The 19,389-nt window shown below is 38.8% G+C and overlaps 1 protein-coding gene across 1 annotated transcript in view; it reads right to left on the bottom strand.

The window, feature by feature from the left end:
* MRPS27 (mitochondrial ribosomal protein S27) overlaps window positions 1-19,389 on the bottom strand; it is a 48,427-nt gene that overhangs the window by 20,266 nt on the left and 8,772 nt on the right. The window contains exons 3-4 of the mRNA XM_059833593.1: window positions 19,268-19,338; window positions 17,251-17,309 (exon numbers count right to left, since the gene is read on the bottom strand). Coding sequence (XP_059689576.1) covers window positions 17,251-17,309; window positions 19,268-19,338 — 130 coding nt within the window. The remainder of the gene's footprint in view (window positions 1-17,250; window positions 17,310-19,267; window positions 19,339-19,389) is intronic.

Below are 19,389 nucleotides of genomic sequence, written 5' to 3'. Positions count from 1 at the left end.
TAGTGGTAGTCAGTGCAACAAATTTCTTCCACCTATACTTCAGGTTTCTCTTACTTCTTCTAGAACTAGAGAGAAATACAGGTTTGCATGTTCATTTGCTTTAATCAGGAGGGGAGAGTGCCAGATTTCTTCTCATCCACTTAAAATTCTAAACAGTCCTGAAGCAAAATGTAAGGAGACTTAAAATGAATAAATATCGTAAGAAGTGTCTCTGAAAGCCAGGGAGAAGCTGTCTCAATGGAATGAATCCAAAGCCACTCCACATTTACACAAGTCATACAGGGCTGTAAAGCTCCTTGGCAATGCCATGTTTTTTTCTTCCCAGGCACATTTTTTAAGCTACAGTGCATAATGATAAAATGGATTCCAGGCAGGCTTAGCTTGGAAACGGGAAGGCTAAGGAAACAGTCACCCAAAGCTCTTCCTTTGTTTGTCATTTCAAGCCACAGGCCTTGGGAAAAATCATCTGCATTTTAAATGGACCCAGAGACATTGCTCATGTGTCAGCATTAAAAGCAACAGCCATGAAAAAAAATCTTTGTTGATTTAAATTTCCTTTTAAACATGAACAAAACTTTATTTTTCCATCTCTTCCTTGCCTGCATCTTAGCCCACACCTTTCTTTGTATGCATGCTTTTCAAAAATGTCACACATAAGCATATCAGTCCTATGGGAAATACCTCATGCATTAACAGCCTACACTCAAGCAAAAGCAGAGGGAACACTTCCCTTTTGTGTTGAAATAAAAAACTCAGCTAGCATATGTAGTATATGTAGTATAAGAAACCAACTATCAAAAGCAGTAACAGGACAGGTTTAAAAAGGACAGGTTTAAAAAATTAGACAAGTCAACTATAACAGAGGATAGTCTAATGCTGAGGCAGAATTGTGCTCTTACACAAGAAGAGAAGCAGTTTGCAGACTCCCTGAAGAAAGCCCACATTCAGCCCTTATTCTGTTTTAATTTTTATTGACTTTCCCTGATCTTCAATTCTAAACTAATTTAGCTCTTGATTGCTTTGACCACAAAATTAATTCTTCTAAATTAGGCTCACTCCACCTCCACATGAATGCATATTTCTTGCACAATATCTTTTGTTCAGGAGTTGCACAGAGCTGTAACACCACTGATGAATGTGGCCTCAAAACAGGCCTAAATGATCAGGTTTTAGATATAGAGAAACTACAGTACAGAAGCACAGTCAAACATCAAGACTGAACAGGAGACTTAAATAATACTTTTAGTATCGGGACTTGCTTTCCAGTTATAACACATTCATCTTTTATTTTTGTCTACCCCAATGTTACATGTTTACCTGTTTCTTAACCCTTATGCTTGGTAAAAGGGCCAGATCTCATAGAGGAGGTATTTGGGGTGGAAGTGCATATTACACAAGTCATTTAGGAAGTCTCAAGATATCACCCTGGTAACCACCCTCTCCTAACAACTGAAGGGACTGAATTCACCATTCAGTAGTCTCAGAGTAGCTACTGCATTGCTCAAAACCACACTCCTGCACAGAAAGCTCAGCTTTGCAAAGTCTCTAACAATGATTATCACATACAGCAACCAACCAAATAGCAGCTAGGATCTAGTTTATCCTTTACTCACCTAGCCAGTTATTAGAGTTGATTAACAAATGGCAAGCTGAATTTCTGAAACAGGCATTTCTGCCCATTTTCAATTGCTTGTATCACTAAATGCTTTTATTCCTTTTAATGGGTTTAAGGCACCTTTGTGAGTAAAACACAAGGAACATCCTTATTATGTTAAAAAGAAAAAATAGTATCATCAAGTAGTTGCAAAATCCTAGAGAAATGTTACAGATTTCAAAACAATGTATGAATGGAGAAGCAGTTTACAACAGCACAAAAGAAATGCTTTGCTTAGAGATAAATAGGCATAAGAACCACCACAAAAGAAACCGTAACAGCAACAGATTCAGAGCCTACAGCAAAGTTTGAAGCAATTTACTGGGATTCCATTCACAGGCAGTGAACATAACAGAACCGGAGCGGAGCAGCTCTTCCAAGCTTCTGCCATCAGGTTGCACCAAGCAGCCTCGAACCCCTCTAGAAGCATTTGCAAAGCACAGAGAGGAGGAATCCTTCAGAGAACTCCATGAACTTAAGTATCTCACAGGCTCGCCTTGAATGCCTCGAACCTTTATACTAAGTAGTTCACAACCAGACTGAAAAAGCAAAGCCCAGGCTCAAACAACATACTGCTGCTCAGTGCACACTTTGTCCCCGGGAAAACTCTTGCAGGCTGTTAAATGCATTTCCTAAAAAGCTCCTCTAGCCATGTAGATTCAAAATACTCCAGAACTATGCACTCCCCAGCAGGACACCAATGGAATTTCACTTCTCAAAAGAACACAGGTCAGGATTTCTTCTATATCAGCTTGGTTGAAGGTGCTCTGTATGCCTCAATCTGATAATCGGACACCAGCCACAGGCCTTGTCTGGCTAGAAACTAAAGGTCTTTAGTTCTAAGCATAACATTTAAACAAGACAGGTTAACGGGAAGGTTGCCAGCTAGATCACTAAAGCTAAAACTGGCCATTTGGGGATCCCTAGTGTGACTGGTGGAGAAAAGAACATTGTGATGGTACAAATATTGCTACTGAGAAAAGGTGGTGGTACCCAGTTTAGTTTCATGCAGAAAATAAAAATGCGTCATTTCATCAATATTCATAAGTTTTACCTCATATGCGAACTATGAAACAAGCAATCCCCCTTTTTAGCTTTACTCCTTTATGGTCAAGACAGCATGATGAAGTGAACAGCATGGGAGATTTGCTTCACTTCTTGTTTCTTAGAGATATATCCCCAATGAAAGAAACCAAGTAAGCAGACACTTTAATGTAGTATTTCTATTTTTCTCCTCCTCCTAGGATAATAGCATCTTGTTACCCAACACCCTCCACCTCTCCCGCTCCTTTTGGAAAAGACAAGCAGGAAAATCAGATTTTCTTCTCACACACATGAAGAATCTGTACTGCTTTCACCATAAAGCTGAAATTCACTCAAAGAGCAACAGTTAACAAGAAAAAGCAAAAGTCTTGTCATAATAATAACAACAATAATAAAAAGCCCAACTTTTCCCCAAACTATTGACTGTAAAGGACACAGGTCCTAGAATTTCTCTCTGTTAAAAATACTTCTGGGCTTACAGCTGAAATGGCTGCTTTTGAATATAAATGCCATTAATAATCTAGTGATTGAATAGAGAGTATCATAGGCTGAGGAAAACACGGGGAATGATGGGGTAAGCTGTTGCTATAGTGATTCTGTTTAAGATACTCTCTAGTGCCTTTCCTTGTCCCATGCAACCACAATAAAGTCTAATTTAAAACCAACTCTTCCATTAATTATATCTTTTCCTGGTATCCTGGCACACAAAAACATATGGAGAGAAATTAAGAACTGTACAACACACTACATTTCTTCCTTTGGGGAGATTTTTGAATCTCAGCAATTTCTAAGTGTGTCAGGCTAAAACTTGCTGTATTAAAGTTCAACAAAGGGTTAAGTTCTGCTGGAATCTTTACTCATGTCTCCAAAAACTAATTAACACTAAGGCTGTAAAAAATGGCATATATAAGTGAAGTACTGCTTTGACTGTTACCATTTTACTAGCCCAGCTATGCCCGTCATTACTCCACCTGTCTGAAAGCTGGTACACAAGTTACCAACTAGATTAATTTTTCAAAATGAAAAAGAAGTGTTTGTGAACGCCCATTTGCAATTCGTAATTGCTGAAATCACCTTTGTACCTGGTTCACTTTGCAGAATGAGAGAGTTCTCTTGCTAAAGACTTCCAGAAAGTCCATTTCTAGCAGAAAGCTAGTTCACACTAGCTGCATAATGGAAGTAAGTTTAAAACCTTCTGGGTACCAAGCAGTACTTAAGTCATGGCCTTTCTTCAGCCAGGGCTATCTGTAATATTATTTGATTTTAGGGAATAAATTGCTTCAAAGCTAGCTGGATGTTTCATTTTTTAAAATAAATAAATGACTTCAGATGCTTTAGAAACCTCCATCTCTTAGCCTACTGCAGGAATGCCACAGCAAAGCCTGCATTTCAGTAACCATTAACCAAGCTGGACAGAGATGTAGCACCAAAGGCTTTGCAAGCCGACATTCAGTGACTCCAAGTTTTATAATAGTTGATTCAGTGCTGGAGGGAACTGAATCAGAGTTAGGACAAACAGTCAGGAGTTTCTGCCTTCTAGTGCTAACCTTAAACTATGACAGTACACCCCTTTCACACTGTATAAAGAAGGAACACTTTACAGGTATGCATAAAAACCACAGCCAACAAAAGCCAGTAACGACTTCTTATTTTAAGAGCAGGAAAAAAACCCAGCCTGTAACTAAACACTGCTATTACAGTATTTGCACACAGCAACTTTTTCAAGGTGCCTAATATACAGCCTAAATTTAACCTGAGACAAAATCAAAATAATTTTGTGGGAGACCTAATTCACTGAGAGCTGGAGTCTACATTGTAACGTTGCATTTTCTATTTATTCTACTCAAATTCTTTATGCTACACAAAATACGTCCCAGAAATACATTACCCACTAGCTTCAAACTACTGTAACGTTATACCCACTGACACAACCCTTGACATTTTTCAGTTTGATTGCAGTTGAACTTGCACAGATTACAAGTCATGTATTCCTCCGACTTAAGTATCAAAGGCTGCAATACAGAAACATATGAGACAAACCATTTATTCTACAAAGTTGTTCAGTTTTGCACCACATGCAACCTAATCGAAAAGAAGGTGCTGGCAAGAGAGTGCTGCAGGAATACAAATACTGAATGGATCTCAGTAGCCAGCTTAAGCAAGGGAAGAGCCAAACCTTAAATTTGCTGCCAAACACTTCAAAAACTGGATTTGCACAGTTCAGGTTTCACCTTTTCAGATTTGCTGAAAGTCCCACAGTCCAAGTTAACCTAGTTTTGACCTACTACCTGTGTCCTTTTCATTCTTCACTGCTAGAGTCTGACTTCCTTGTACATTGCTGTCCTTCTGCAACCTGTGAGCAAAGGGGAGGCAGAGCTACATGATAACCTGTCAAGGTAAACAAATAAGCTTTTCATATTAAGCATAAACATCTCCAACAGAGGTGACAAAACACCTGATGCTCACCTCTAGTTTCAGCCATAGCCACTGTCAAAAAGGCAACCATTTCCAAAAAGTAAACCATAGGTGCGTAGCCAGGTCTTGGCTACTGGGCAGTCCACCACGAAACCATCTACATTTCATGTCATGTCTCAATGAGCAACAGCTTATTGATATTTTTTTGTTCTTCCAACCATGCATTCTCCTGAGAAAAATATTTTTAGCAATGAAAAACAAAAATCCTTGAGTCCTTCATGATACATTTTTGTTTCCTAACCACAGTAAGCTACCCAATCGCAGTACTTCAGAAACTAACTTCTCTTAGTATATCTAACTTCTTCCAAGCCCAGTGGGACAGAAACATCCTTTCTTCCATTGCATATGATGTCAAGCACATGGACCAGTAAGCAAATCAAGGATAAACATGGCGAAACTGACTCAAGCACTTTGTCAGGCAGTTTGAAATTTGTGGGCTTTTACCAGCTTTGTGATTGTTTTACTCTTATTCTTGTCAGAAAAATACTGTACTATCAGATCTGTTATTTAAAGACAGAGACAGCAGGTACCTCACTTTAAGTACTCCATGTACTGGACGACAAATGTTCCCTTGTGTAGGTATGTACAAACTGCACAGTAAAATGAGGTTGTGCTACTCAAAACAGGCAGAGGATTTCAAAATGCAAGGGCTATTTTGTAGTTCCTCCCCTTTTAAGATAGAAATACAACCAAGACTCTTAACTATAAATGTAACCCATTACTGGCTTTGCTTCTGCTGATGAGTGTCAGTGCACGATGCAAGGCCAGGACGCCCTGCCATTTTGCCTTGGCGCAATGATCTACTCAGATCTTGTATTCAGGCTCTGAACTGACATTTACAAGCATCCAGTTCTCCAAGGCACTTAACAGTATAGGAGGCTCATATATGTCATGTTACCCACTGCACAGGAGAACAGAGAAGACAGAAGAGGGGGGAAAACACTGCAACTATGTGCAATTATGTAGCAGTTGTGTTTCAGTCTGACTTTTATTTTATTCCTCCGAAGAATCATTACTTTCAAACAACACAACACATCTTACATAAGATGAACTTGCTGCTTTAGGATTTAACCTGGACAACGAAAACTCCGCGAAAAGGTGTCATCACTGCAGGACAGTAACTTCAATGGAAGACAAAAAAAGAAACCCCTTTGCAGAGAAAGCGGAGTGTACCACTCCTGCTGTGAATGTTCCTCTTGTCATGCTCTCACAGTAGCTGCTATACTTTGTCCACCCTGAGTTACAAGCACCAGCAGCCAGTCTGGTTTATCAGAGCTTTGGCATAGGCAGTGTAGGCAAGGGAGGGGGGTGGGTTGTTCATTTTACTCCCAGCTGCCTGCTGCCAGAGGCCATCTATTTTGCTTGTGGCTGGATTTCGCCCTGTTCTGCTCACTCCCTAATGGAACTAAGTAGAAAGTGGCTGATTAGACTGAAGAAAGGAGTATTTTTCCCCTTTGTTAAATGAAAACAGTAGTGAAAGAGAAGAGATAAGAATTAAATAAATGACAATTTAAAGAGGATCATCATAAAGTTGACTTTAGAGATTAAAACCAGCTTTTATCCACCTCAATTCTTGGAAAAATATATTACTCATAAAGGTGCAAATCTGCTTGCAAAGCCAGTTGCCAAAATCCATGCACTGTCAGCTTGACAAGCTCTACAGTGAAGGGGGGGAAATAAAAACCCCCATTCATTTTTCAGCAAGAGAAAGAAGGAATGTTTATTGTGTCTACATTTACAGCTGAGAAAACAGGAGTTTCCACCAGCTGCTCTTTTGTATACCCCTTCCGAATTTTAACAACAAACCCAAGAAAGCATTCTTTGTTGGCTGTTTAAATGCTCTCTGAACTAGAACCTGGGTCAAATCCTCACCTGGTCCAAAGAGACAACACATGGTTCCCCCAGCTACCAGGGACCTGCCTCAATCTGCTGAGCACCTGACACACCACACATGTGCATGGATCATTAATTAGACTGAAGCTGGGAGGCAAGGACAACTCCAGCACCTTTCAAGGATGTGCAGCCCAGCATCCCACAAAATCTGTCAGGGTGGTGAAGATGGAAACCAACTGCCAAGAGCTGCTGCAGCGTTATTTCTGAAATGACCAACTCCACATCTAACAGAGCCCCTCAGGCTTTCAAACTGATGTAGCAAAGGGGAGACAGGGAGGCAGCTGAAAAGCCTGGGGACATTCTCCTTCAGGGACAGGGGATATGCCAGGATTTTAGGAAATAGGCAAGGGGCCATCATCAGCTGATAGGAAGGACTTGGGCTTCTATCTAAGCTTCCCCAGCCCCATCCTGTCCTACCCCCCATTCTACTCCCCTCCAAGAAAACCCCTAAACCAGTAAGGAAGGGATTATTCTGCCTAGGAACCAAAGATTTACCAAGTAGAGGACAGAAATAGAAAAAGAGGTAATGGGGACTCTGCCAGAAAGAACAAGTTGCAGGTAGCTTAGCAGAGTGACTGGAGTGCTTGGTACAGAGAAGCACTGAAAATGCAACTAGCCTCATTCCAGCAGACAGTATAGATATGTTAACTGGAGCATGCAGCTTTAAAAATAGCTCACTATTAAAGCAGCATTAAAACAACCAGAAAAAAAAACCCAACACCCACCCAAAAAAATAGTAGGCACCCTCAATAACCGTTTTTTTCACTTTGCTACTGGGCATCATACCTTCAGAAATCTGCATCTTCATTTCCCATTTCTGGAAAACAAAGAAAGTAATAACCTCAGAAATCACCCCAAGAAAATGTTAAACTATGACCTTTGCTTATCAGGACCTCTACTCAATTACAGCAAAGCATTGTTTTGTGGGTCTGTTTGCAATACAAGTTTCTTCTCCCCTTAGAGAGTAGAACTCTTTTTCACAGGCATGAATGTATATGCAGAAATAAGCAGCCATACAAGTTGAATAAATGTACCTGCTTATTTTCATTTTTGTTCTGCACTCTAACGTTTTTGGACATTTCTGAAGAAGATGGACATATTTAGAAAAAATGAACCATTGCAGTCAAGCATCTTATGCTGGCTTTTCAAATTTCTTTATTACTGGGGTCAAAAAGAAATCTACAGCCTGATGGGTATAATCAGATAATTTTCTAAATGTCTCAGTAACTGACTGTTGACCAAACATTTTCAGTCCTACAAAAGCATAAACATCCATTTCTGTAAATAAAAACAGCCAGCTATTTGAAAATTAACATTCCGAATCATACATAAGCTAAAGAAAGATGTATGCTAAAGTAGGTCTCTCTCCTCCCTGTCACAGTAATTTTGATTTTGTTATAACCATTTTGTCTATAATGGTGTATAATAGAACAAAAGAGGATCAGATCTATACCTGTGGTGCATTATTTCATCCTTTACAATGGTCGTCTTAATGTTCTTTCCATTTCCAAAGGCTTTCACCTCCTAGAACCTACATCATACCTGTTACTACATACTATGCAGCAACATGCATCAAAACCACAGATAACTCTCACAGCACAACACAACAGATACTCTAGTGGATCATATTACTAAGTTCAATGTCTTCACTGTTACCAGCAAAGCACTTTTCTTGACTACTAGGAAGTCCAGTAAGATGGTGTAGGCCTTTTTTATGTGCTTGATCAGACTGTGTTCATCTCAAATGCCCTGTGGAACACAGCAAGCTTATATACAACAATGATTTGTTTCAAATTAAGATCATATGGATTTTTCCTGGTATACAGTAAAATGAAGGAAAGTTCTCACTGAAAATGGACATGAGCCTTGTATTTCATGTTGGCTGAGGTAATACAGGAAAAAATATTCTAGTGCCTTTGTCCCATCAGTCTACACTATAAAACCAGCACATGACTTGCCATCATTCAACCATACTGAAATCTCGTTAATAAATGTGGTGCAGAACAGGAATTCTCACTCAGTGGAACATCAGAGAGATGCTTTGGTTCCGGCTCTGCTTCCTTGCACCCTGCAAGAGCTGATACAGTTTCCATGGTAGAAAACCAACACTGTCATGAAACTGCCTGTATAGATATTATTAGCACTCATGTTAGTCTCTGGAAAAACTTTTCTTCAAACATTGTAAAGGAAAAAAAACACCAAACTCTATAGAAAGACAGATAGACACAAATCCCTTTCCATGCTAACCTACAGTGCAATATGGCCTGGAACATTTCGAAACATTTCACATTCTTAGTGCATCTGCAGTCCCACTTTCTTATAAGCATTACCTTTAGCCACAAATAAGAGAAAAACAATCAAAACAGAAAATCCTGAGTAAACCCAGGTAAATGGATCAGCTTTGCAGCATGTACATTCAACCCAAGACGTATTTTCAACATAACAGCTGTTGCAGGCTATGCAACTCTTATACCCAACATCAGGACACTAGACAGCCAACACTACTTTCAGCGTATCTTTCCTCTTCAGCTCCTCAATTTTTCCAGAATAAAACTGACAAAGTCAAAACCATGTCCAAGCTCTAAATACTCATCCTGTTCTTAAAAATCCATTTTCAATAAAATACTTGCCCTCATCTTATCAGGAGCTCATCCACAGTTGCTTGCACAGTCCATCTAAGCCATGAACACCCTGATTCACCCCATAGAAAACTATCACTAATGGCAACAAATAAACACCGTAACTTAGCAAGTTAAAGCTAACAAAAAATTTACAGACTTTCTATTTTAAATAAACTGCTCACCAAAAAAACCCCTGAATTCAACAATTTGCATTAAATATCTTTTTCTTCCTCAAGGAACATATATTTTACAGCTAATTTTACCAGCAGGATACCACAGACTACAGAAAAGTTACTAGCTAAGCAACTGAAACCAGAATTTTCAATGACTGCTGCCGCTTCTACAGGTGTAATCACAATATATTCCTTATTCTCCTATGTTGTGTTTAGTTCAGCTCAATAATGAGTAACTTGTGACTGAAAACAGCAGGAATGCATGCTTATCTCTTCTAAATAAAAGAGGAATAAAAATTGGCACCTACAAATACTAAAATCCTGACATGTTGAGAATCTGTTAATTTCACCAGACAAAAACAACATTTCCTGTAGTTGATAAGTTTTAGATGCAAAACATGCTCTGAGAAATGCTTTTCATATTGTATCTAATATAATTAATGTTTACATAACCATTAAAATGTATACATTTGCAGAAAAGTAATACTTTCAATTCAATGTTCTTTCTCAAGAGATTTGTCCACATCAATGAAAAATAGCACTCTGGTAAACACTTCTCTCTTTTTTTGAAGATATTCAAATATATAAATTAAACCTGTAAGTAAGTACCTGTTAACCTTGTAAGTATCTACACAAGACTTCTCCTTGCTCAGTAAAAACATGGTTCCAAATTTAGTACAATCGTTCCAAAGAAAATCAAAATGGCTTAAAGGGTTACCAAAAAACAACAAGGCTTTCTTTAGAAAGAAAAATAAAATTATAAACATGAAACATAATTAAAGTCTTTTATTTGAATTAAGGTTTCTTACTTGCTGATTTATAACTGAGATGAAATTCCACAATTAAAATAATTCTAATTCTAATCAACCTATCTGTAATAAGGCAGCTCTGGTCTACAGCATGTCAAGATTATTCCTTAACAATTTAGTTCATCATTATTTTTTCTGCTGTATTTATTTTGATTCAAAAAAGAATAAATACTTGCACCACAAAGAAATGATTTAGGTTGATGGATACAATAAACACAAAGTTAGCAGTTCCCAAAGAAGGGATCATGGTAGCTCTGGGTATGGTTGTAAGCCTAGTAAAAATTCAGGTTTTTATCCTAGTAGTTGCCATCATCAACATTACTTAAATGGAAAAGATCGCTGTACTGTTTAACACTACTTAGGAAAGCTGTAAGAGAGGGAACTCAATAGAAACAGTAACTTGATATGTTTTTTTCTTCTGTTTACGTGGGTTTGGAGCTGCTGCCTGGCTCTGCCTGCCATTACTGCTCAGGGGCTGCAATGGAACCTGAAGTTCCTTTCAGGAGAAGCCAGATGGGGTTAATTCTCAAGTGTATTTTTACAATTATTAGTCATAAAAGCTAGCAAAGGAATAAATCTCTTCATGTGTTTGTGTTTTAAATTCTGACACTTATAAAAGGCTTTACTCTGTCCTGGTCATTTGTATTCATATGAACAGCTCAATCTTTACATTTTTGGCTGCAATTTAACCTCTGTCTAGACTTTCAGCTTTTCTAAAATATAATGCAAGATCTGCCTCCAGACAGGCTTTTTGCTGGTGCAGGAATTTACAAAACCACCTTTAGAATGCCACTGGATACAGTGAAATTGACCTTTATGGGGAGTATGAGCCAAATTCTGAGATAAAATTGCCTTTTCTCCTTCAACATATAATGAGTACAACACTGGAGATCTGGTCCCAAAACTTACTGCTCACATTGTCCTTCAGTCTACTTCCACCACTATCTACTAGACAGAATGCTTTGAGCTGTTGGCAAGAAAGATGCTGGTTGAAAGATAGGAAAATTCTGCTAATATTCTTTTCTTGCAAGAATAGTAATGAAAGTCTTTCTCCCAATACTAAATGAAAAATGTATCTACATGGGGTGTGGAGTGAGTCAGTTCTTCGCATTTCTGAATCTGACTGGCTTTATCTATCTACTCCAGAAATACTGAGGGGGAGTGCCCCCTAAAGGTTGATATATGTGTTCTGTTTGTAGAAGAATCATTCTTCTTCCCTTGTTTTAAATAGAAAGGTTTTTAAAACCCAAACACTTATTCCTTTAGTGTTGGCAACATGAAAAGAATAGTGTTGAAGGAAAGCCTTCCATTTTTTCCTGCTTTTATATGCAGTGAATGAATGCTTTAAATAAAAGCGTATGCAAAAGGACAGATGAACTACGAAAAGCAGATGACTGAAAAGGCCTGTGTTAAAGGAAGAGGTCTTTCTGAATGCTTTTCAGTATTGTATTTTTACGACGTTTCTCCCCCACTTTACAGCACAGTTACACTGACTGAGCACACCTACATGAATGAGATGTGGTTACAGGATTAGGCTTGCTGAAATTTGGCTCTGGGTTCTGAAATGTAATTGGTAGTCATTTTTTTCAAAGATTCCTATAGCTCAGACTCTGACAAACCACAGACAGACAATGACAACAGAGGAACCATTAAAGATGACAGGGAGAGTTATGCACATGTGCCCCTCTGTGCAGAAATGACTGAATCCTGAAGCCAGAAAAGCGGTGGAGTCTCCAAGACCAGAACACTTACATCTGACAGCACTGGCTTGGACAGTGACCAATAGTTCTTCCCATGAAGCAGCATCACACACTGGCCACCATAATGCAATAGCATTAAACATGGGTATTTCTGAAATTCACATGCAAATTACTGGAACGCTTTAATAAGGTACATCTCTGGTGCTTCCCTTGTGTCTCCCAACCTGCCAAAGAGCAGCCTAGATCTTTCGCAAATGGAATTATTTTGGACTTCTCAGCTGAGGCACGTGTCCAAACCGGTAAAGCATACCATTCTGGCTATGAAGTGTGTTTTTCTCTCAGATGCTTCCATCACTTTTCAGTACAATTTCAAAATGTAACTGCTGCATAACTTAAACAATAGGCAGATGTTTCCGACTCATTTATTTTTACATCTCTTTTTTTTTTTTAACCCACATATTTCTCTGGAGGGAGCGAAAGCTAAGACCCGATGAACTGATGAAGTCTATGTCAGCTACAGCCTTAGGACAATGAAAACATCCCAAAGAAAGAATTAAATACGTTGTAGGATTGTGTCTATGTCTCTTCTCCTTTTTCTGTTTGTGCTGGAACAGGTTAATGGTATTCACTACGTTCTGTAGATTCATATACAGAAACAAAATATCATATTAGTGGGAATGAATACCATGCAAAGTGTATTTCAGGATTAAATTTCTTTTTTTGATCCATTGTGATCATTTATTACAAGCAATACTTTAGAGTAACTGCACATTTTCAGACGCTAAACTGCTTGATTGGCATGAAAGTATCCAAAACAGCAACTTCTGCACCCATGGAGCAGACATGCAGATATAGACAGTGCAGGTGAAACTTCTTTTGCATGTGATGTTGGACTAGTTACTGATACTGCGTGTGGATGTGGCATTGTGGGATGTAGCTTGATGGGCATGGTGCTGTGTGGTGTTGGGTGGGTTGGTTTTTGGTGTGTTGTGGTTTGTTGTTGTTGTGTGGTGTGGTGTGGTTTTTTTTTTTTTTTTTCAGGTTGGACTTGATGATCTTATAGGTCTTTTCCAACCGTAGTGATTCTGTGATTCTGTGATACACTGATGTTATAAAGAATAAGCACAACTTCATATATATGGAGACCACTATAGTCTCAAAATGATTTAATGGCTGAAATCAGGCCTCAAAACTGTAACTTGCTACCATGAAAGATATAACAGCATATCTATGAATAACTTCTAATAGTTTGCTATCGTCCCATTTTGCGATTATAACTAAGTACTGACCCCAGATAATAAATCCTGAAATCTGCAGAAATAACTCCACTTCCAAAAAAGCAATTAGCAATCAAGGAAAGGCAATGAAAAAATCTAGGCAGGTTGTGCAAGAATTTGCAGAGCACATGCACACACAAGTGTTTACATTTTACAGACAGTATGTATACTTTTTTTCTACACAGTGGGTCATGGGTTTAATGCAATTAAAAATCCTCCTGAGGAATCTCAACATAAAACTTCCACAATTGCTTTCAAACACATTGAAAACCTACATACAGAATCAGCAGTTACCTCACCACAAAACCTCTCTGCATTATGCTAATGTTTCTATCATGCAAAAAACACCCTGATGACATCTCAGTGAGACAGGACAAAGTAAGGCGAACTTCAGGTCTTTGATCTGGCTGAAAGTGCTCTGCATTCTGATTAGAATTTCTGCTGCGATTCTAGGAGATGAAAGGATTTTTTTTAAGTCTGACAGTTAACGGGGTGGGGGAGGTATTCAGAAGAGAACAAAAAGAGGAGCACTGAAAGCAGATGATGTCATGCCTCAAAATGGCCTTTACCATCCTACTGACACGTTCCACAATGTAGCGTGGCAGTTTCCACACAGCTATTCTTGAGAGCTCAAGATCCTCTGTGGAGACAGTATGGCTGGAGATCCACTGCTTTAAAAGGATGGAAAGTTGAAACAGGTCTAAATATAATATGTATATTGTATTTTGGGACCCTGAATGCATTATGGTAATGCTCTAGAATACTACTTTTTGAAACTATGTTCTGCCTGACACACTACAAGGAAAGTCTCCAGTCTACAAAGCTTACAAGCTCTGGCACTCCCATCTTCAGGAAAACCCCACACAGTGAGCATGGAAATGCCATTTACTGCCCTCTGATTCTTCCCACAGGCACAGTTTGCCCTTTTGTACCAGAACATCTTCCAACCTTGTAGGGGCCTTGGAACTGACCACCCTTCACCTCAGATTGCCAGAGGCACCCGACATTAGGGACAGACATCAAAATCTCCCCCTTAAACTCTACAAGCAGTTAAGGGGAAAAACACAGGACTCTGACCATTCTGCTTGTTTATGTTCAGGGAAATGCACATATGGCCAACTTACCAGGGCATGTACATGCTCTTTGCTCACAAACTGTATACCTTAGAAGATACAAAAAAGTTTTTTGCTGATACTGCCTTTCTCTTTTTTAGAAGCTTACTCTCCTTATATAAAGTACAAAAATTGTGCTTTGAAGTGTTTCTCATTAAGCCAGAAAGAGATTTCTTGTCAAAGCTTCTCTGCTTCTTAACTCTCCCTCTCTACCACCTCCTCCATGTCTCATGGTGTGGCCACTTCTGCAGGACTTTTTCTGCATCAAAAATCCTCCCAGCTGCAAAGAGATATCTTTATCAACACATCCTTCATTTGAACTCCAGCCTAAATGCAAAATGTAAAGAACAATAAAAGGCACCTTGTGGATACCAACCACATCTCTTATTTCCTGAAGCTAACACACTTATTTTCATTTGAAAGGGAAACTGATGATATAATTGGGATTTTTACATTTTCACATGAATTACAGACCTCTCTACGCTGTTTCACTACCTGTATATACATGCATTTTGAGAATAGTTTCACAGATCATGCTTGAATGAAGCCTCCTGGAAAACTGATGCTAACATCACCAAAAGACCTTAGCATTGTGCAACACCAAAACTAAGCAGCATTACAGGGACACACACAAGAAAAATTCCAACAAAAGCATGTCTGACAAGCCATGTGACACATCAGTACCTCTCTATTCTCTCAACACAGGCTACTAAAATCTGCAATTACAAATGATCATATTTGATGTGTGCATAACTACTCTCACCAGCTGCAGAAGAATTATTTCTTAGATAAATGGTAAATAACTAATTATTTTGAACGGCAAATCTCTCCTTTAGAATGTGTTTTTAAGGATAAAACCTCTGCATTTTAAACACAGATGAAGAGTGGGGAGGGTATTTACATGTTAGAGAATCCCATTCCATTCTCTCCCTCTTACTATGGAATGTTTTCTGTGCTTCTAATTTTTTGTCACTCTCTCTGAACCTCTTCTTTTCAAAAAAGAATGAACCTGTAAGGTACATTACATATAAACATCTCACTTTGCCTACCTGGATTTTATTTGTACCATTTTGAGACTCAGATATTAAACTAGCACGCTTTCCTCTTTGTGTCAGGGCATTCAGAGATCTCTTGGCATCCCTTACCCTACAGGGCCTGACTCCATTGGAGAGAACTTAAGTCTGTGTGTCACAATGTACCTTACAATCTTCAAGGATGTTAGCAAAAGTACGAATAGCACATTTTACAGATGCAGAGAAACAAGGGCTTGCCTTAATCTGGCTTTACTTTCTCCTGTTTCCATCTCACCTGTTGCAAGATACAAAACTGATTTCTGACTACAGATTCTGACAGGAATAATGAAATCTTGATCAGAAGGAGTGAAAGCGCCACTAACCACCTCTTTGTGAAAGATTCTTCTTCCTCCTTTTATTTTTTCATTACAAGATATTGCTAGTATAAGCAAACTGGGTTTTTCTTGTTTCCATCTTGAAGCTCTGAGGTTCAGATACCGCCCCAGTAGTACCAGAGAATCACAGAGATCTGAAGTCTAATGCAGTCATGCACTTACAACTATGCATATACTTAAAAATATACGCATATACACATACTTAAACCAGCCATCCAGTAAAGTTCTTCATTAAAATAACAATCATTATTATTTACAAATAACAACCTGACATCATTTGTAAAGATGGTCTCTCATGTACTTTGACAGGATGAGTTACTTTCAGAAAACCTAGCTCTCAAAATATGTATGCAATCATCCTCTAAAAGAACTAATTTATTTTAGTGATCAGCAAGATCAGCAAGAATTAGCGCCCACTTAAAGTCAATATTGAGATGTATTGCCGTGAAGCAAACAAGCATTCAACCTGACACTAGCAGAAAAGGTACCCAATACAATTCACTCAACACAAAAATAGTTGCAGAAAACCCTAACAACCCATGCATAACGTGAACTACACAGCTTACCTGGGGAACTTAAAGTACTAAGGGCATAAAACCCAAAACTATACTTCATTTAGCCTTGCTAACTTGATCCACAGCATGCCTGTTCTCATTTCTGTTCATTCTAAGGAAGCAAGTTTCCTTGAGTCCTACACTTAGACTGCAAATATGCATATAAGCAAATCAATTAAATTATGACTTAGAGAACAAAAAAGTGTCAGAAGGAGAAACTGTAAACAAACGTAATTCCTTACAATTTCAGCACCTCTAATGTAAAACACAGCTGGAGGTTGTATTGGCTGTTCAGTGGCTCAGACTAACATGCTTGACAGGAGTCAATGCCAGAGGTCCAGAAGGAGTGTAGCCATAACGATACCAAGAATGCCCTTAGCTGTGAGTTATAAGACAATCAGATGTACATGTTTTGCAAAAGAGAAATCAAAGCCAGTAAGCTGGACAGGGTCAGAGTCTTAAAAGGGCAAGACTTCATGGTATTTACTTGCATGTCTCAAAGTTCACGTTGGGGGGGAAAAGATGCTTACTTGTAAAGGTAATATTCGGCTTGATCCACTTCCTCTCGTGAAGAAATGTTGTCAACAAACTGATTAAAAAATAAGAAATAAAAGCTTCAGAGGGAGCACTCACAAAGCATATTAGAAGAAAATGCCACTTCAATAAACAAAATACATTTGCTTGTCATATTTAGGTATCTGATGGTACTGGAGGTCTTCAAGTCTTTGCTTGCTCCTACTCAGGTTTCTTCCAGACTGCCAGAAGTCAGATCTTTTTAAACTCAGACAACTCCCCTCCTCACCTCAAAGAAAAGTTATGCACCTTGAAAACAAGGAGATGACCTAAGAATTATGTCCATATAGCTCAGTACCCTGTATTTTTGCTGCTCCTCTCTGAATTTTTTGCTCTTTAATGATACCTTTTAATTTGAGAATACATTCAGATCCTTACTTTTTCTCCCCAATTTTGAGTGAGTCTCAACACGCCTTACTTCTCTTTCTAAAAAGTATTCTTCTCCCTAATGTTTGCCTGTTGTGCCTATTCATACTATAAATTCTGAAGGACAGGGGCAACAGCTTTTTGTGTTTCACCACACATATAAATAATGGTAAGAAAAAAATCACCCCCCATGCTTTTCCTCTCATTTAAAACCTTGTCTACCTCAAGCAATCTTCCAAAATTCCCAGTGCTATCAACTATTTAAATAAAAGCCAAGTTTTCAGCCAGACTTTGTCTTACGGTAACAACGAGTCCTGTTTTCCTGTAGGTTTTACTAAAATAAGCATAAAGATGCTGGAACACTCCAGAGTGTTCCCAACATAATACCTTTAGCTCAGAATATATAAACATGTTCTCAAGGTCAGTACTTCTCTTTATCCTAAGCATAAGCTAAAAGTAACAGTTGCAGCTGACTGGTACTTGCTTTCCAGTTTCTTAACTCTCCTTGCATGCTGTATACATGTAGGTCTCACCTTTTGAGTGTGGCAATAGCCTGCCTCTGCGCTTTATTGACATTTTAGAAAATAAGAATCTGATGTGAGATTCAGGTATTGGAAAGTGTGGCTGTTTGACAACCTAGAAATGCTAGTCCTCCAAGAGTTCAGCCCAAAGAAGGAACATGAAGGAAAGGAATAAAGTTGATTAAGAAATAAAAGGGAGAGCAAGACCCATTTCCCCCATGGATGCTGTCTCAGAAACAATGATCAAGAATGGTTGATCTGTATAAATGCTTGATCTTGTAACTGCACAAAATGTGCTGTGACTCCTCAGTTAGTGGTGCCAATGATCCTAATTAGTGGGGTTACTGAGGTACCAGCGTGGTGACTCAGCCTTTTTTGGTAATTTTGAAGACTGAAATTTGTTTGTTTGGTCTTTTAAAACAATGACATATTTATTCTCCTTCTTCAGTACAAACACTCATTTACACAGGGAACTTAAAAGCACATCTCACATCTCCGTCTTCACTCCCCCTCCCCAGATTAACCCATCCAGAGGATGGAACTGATTACTAATTCCAGTAAAAATAATGGCTTCACTTATCCCATGCATTTGTCCTGCCTCAGTATGCTGAGGCAAGGAAAGAAAACTATAGAGGCAAAATGTATGCACCGCTGCCTCACTCTGAAAGGAGCCTGGAAGTGGAGGAAGATGCATGCAGACAGGCAGTGTGCTAATTTATTGCATTCCCTTAGCAGCCTGGGTTCTTATAAAGTGCCTGAGGGGACATTAAAGCTCTCACTAAGACAGAAGCCATAGGAAGGCAGGGAACATATATTAGGGAAATACATAGTCCAGTAACAGTGAGGCCCAGTTTTACTGAGAAAAAAACCTATTTCTGTTCCGAAAACCCTACAGTCCAGGTACTAACTGATGAGTACAAAGTAACAATAAAACAGCTCTACACAGCAATTTAACACTATAACAAGACATTTACGATCCCAGAACTCCCAGCAGAGGTGATATCATTTATCCCCTCTCAGCTCATTTGATTTCATGAGCATTCCACTGTCATTTCCATCACTTTAAGATTGGGATTTATTTCCTTACCCGGGCTATTGTCAAAGAGCTGACAGGCAGCTTTCTTTCATAGGTTCTGTCCATTAAGTGGGCTAAGTCAGCTGGAGAAAACAGAAAAAGAGTATGTTTAATCAACTGGCATTACAGGAAAA

Source organism: Gavia stellata, chromosome Z (assembly GCF_030936135.1).
Source record: "Gavia stellata isolate bGavSte3 chromosome Z, bGavSte3.hap2, whole genome shotgun sequence".
Classification (NCBI taxonomy): Eukaryota; Metazoa; Chordata; class Aves; order Gaviiformes; family Gaviidae; genus Gavia; species Gavia stellata.
The sequence above is the reverse complement of the archived record's forward strand: the minus strand, read 5'-3'. Positions and strand labels throughout refer to the sequence as shown.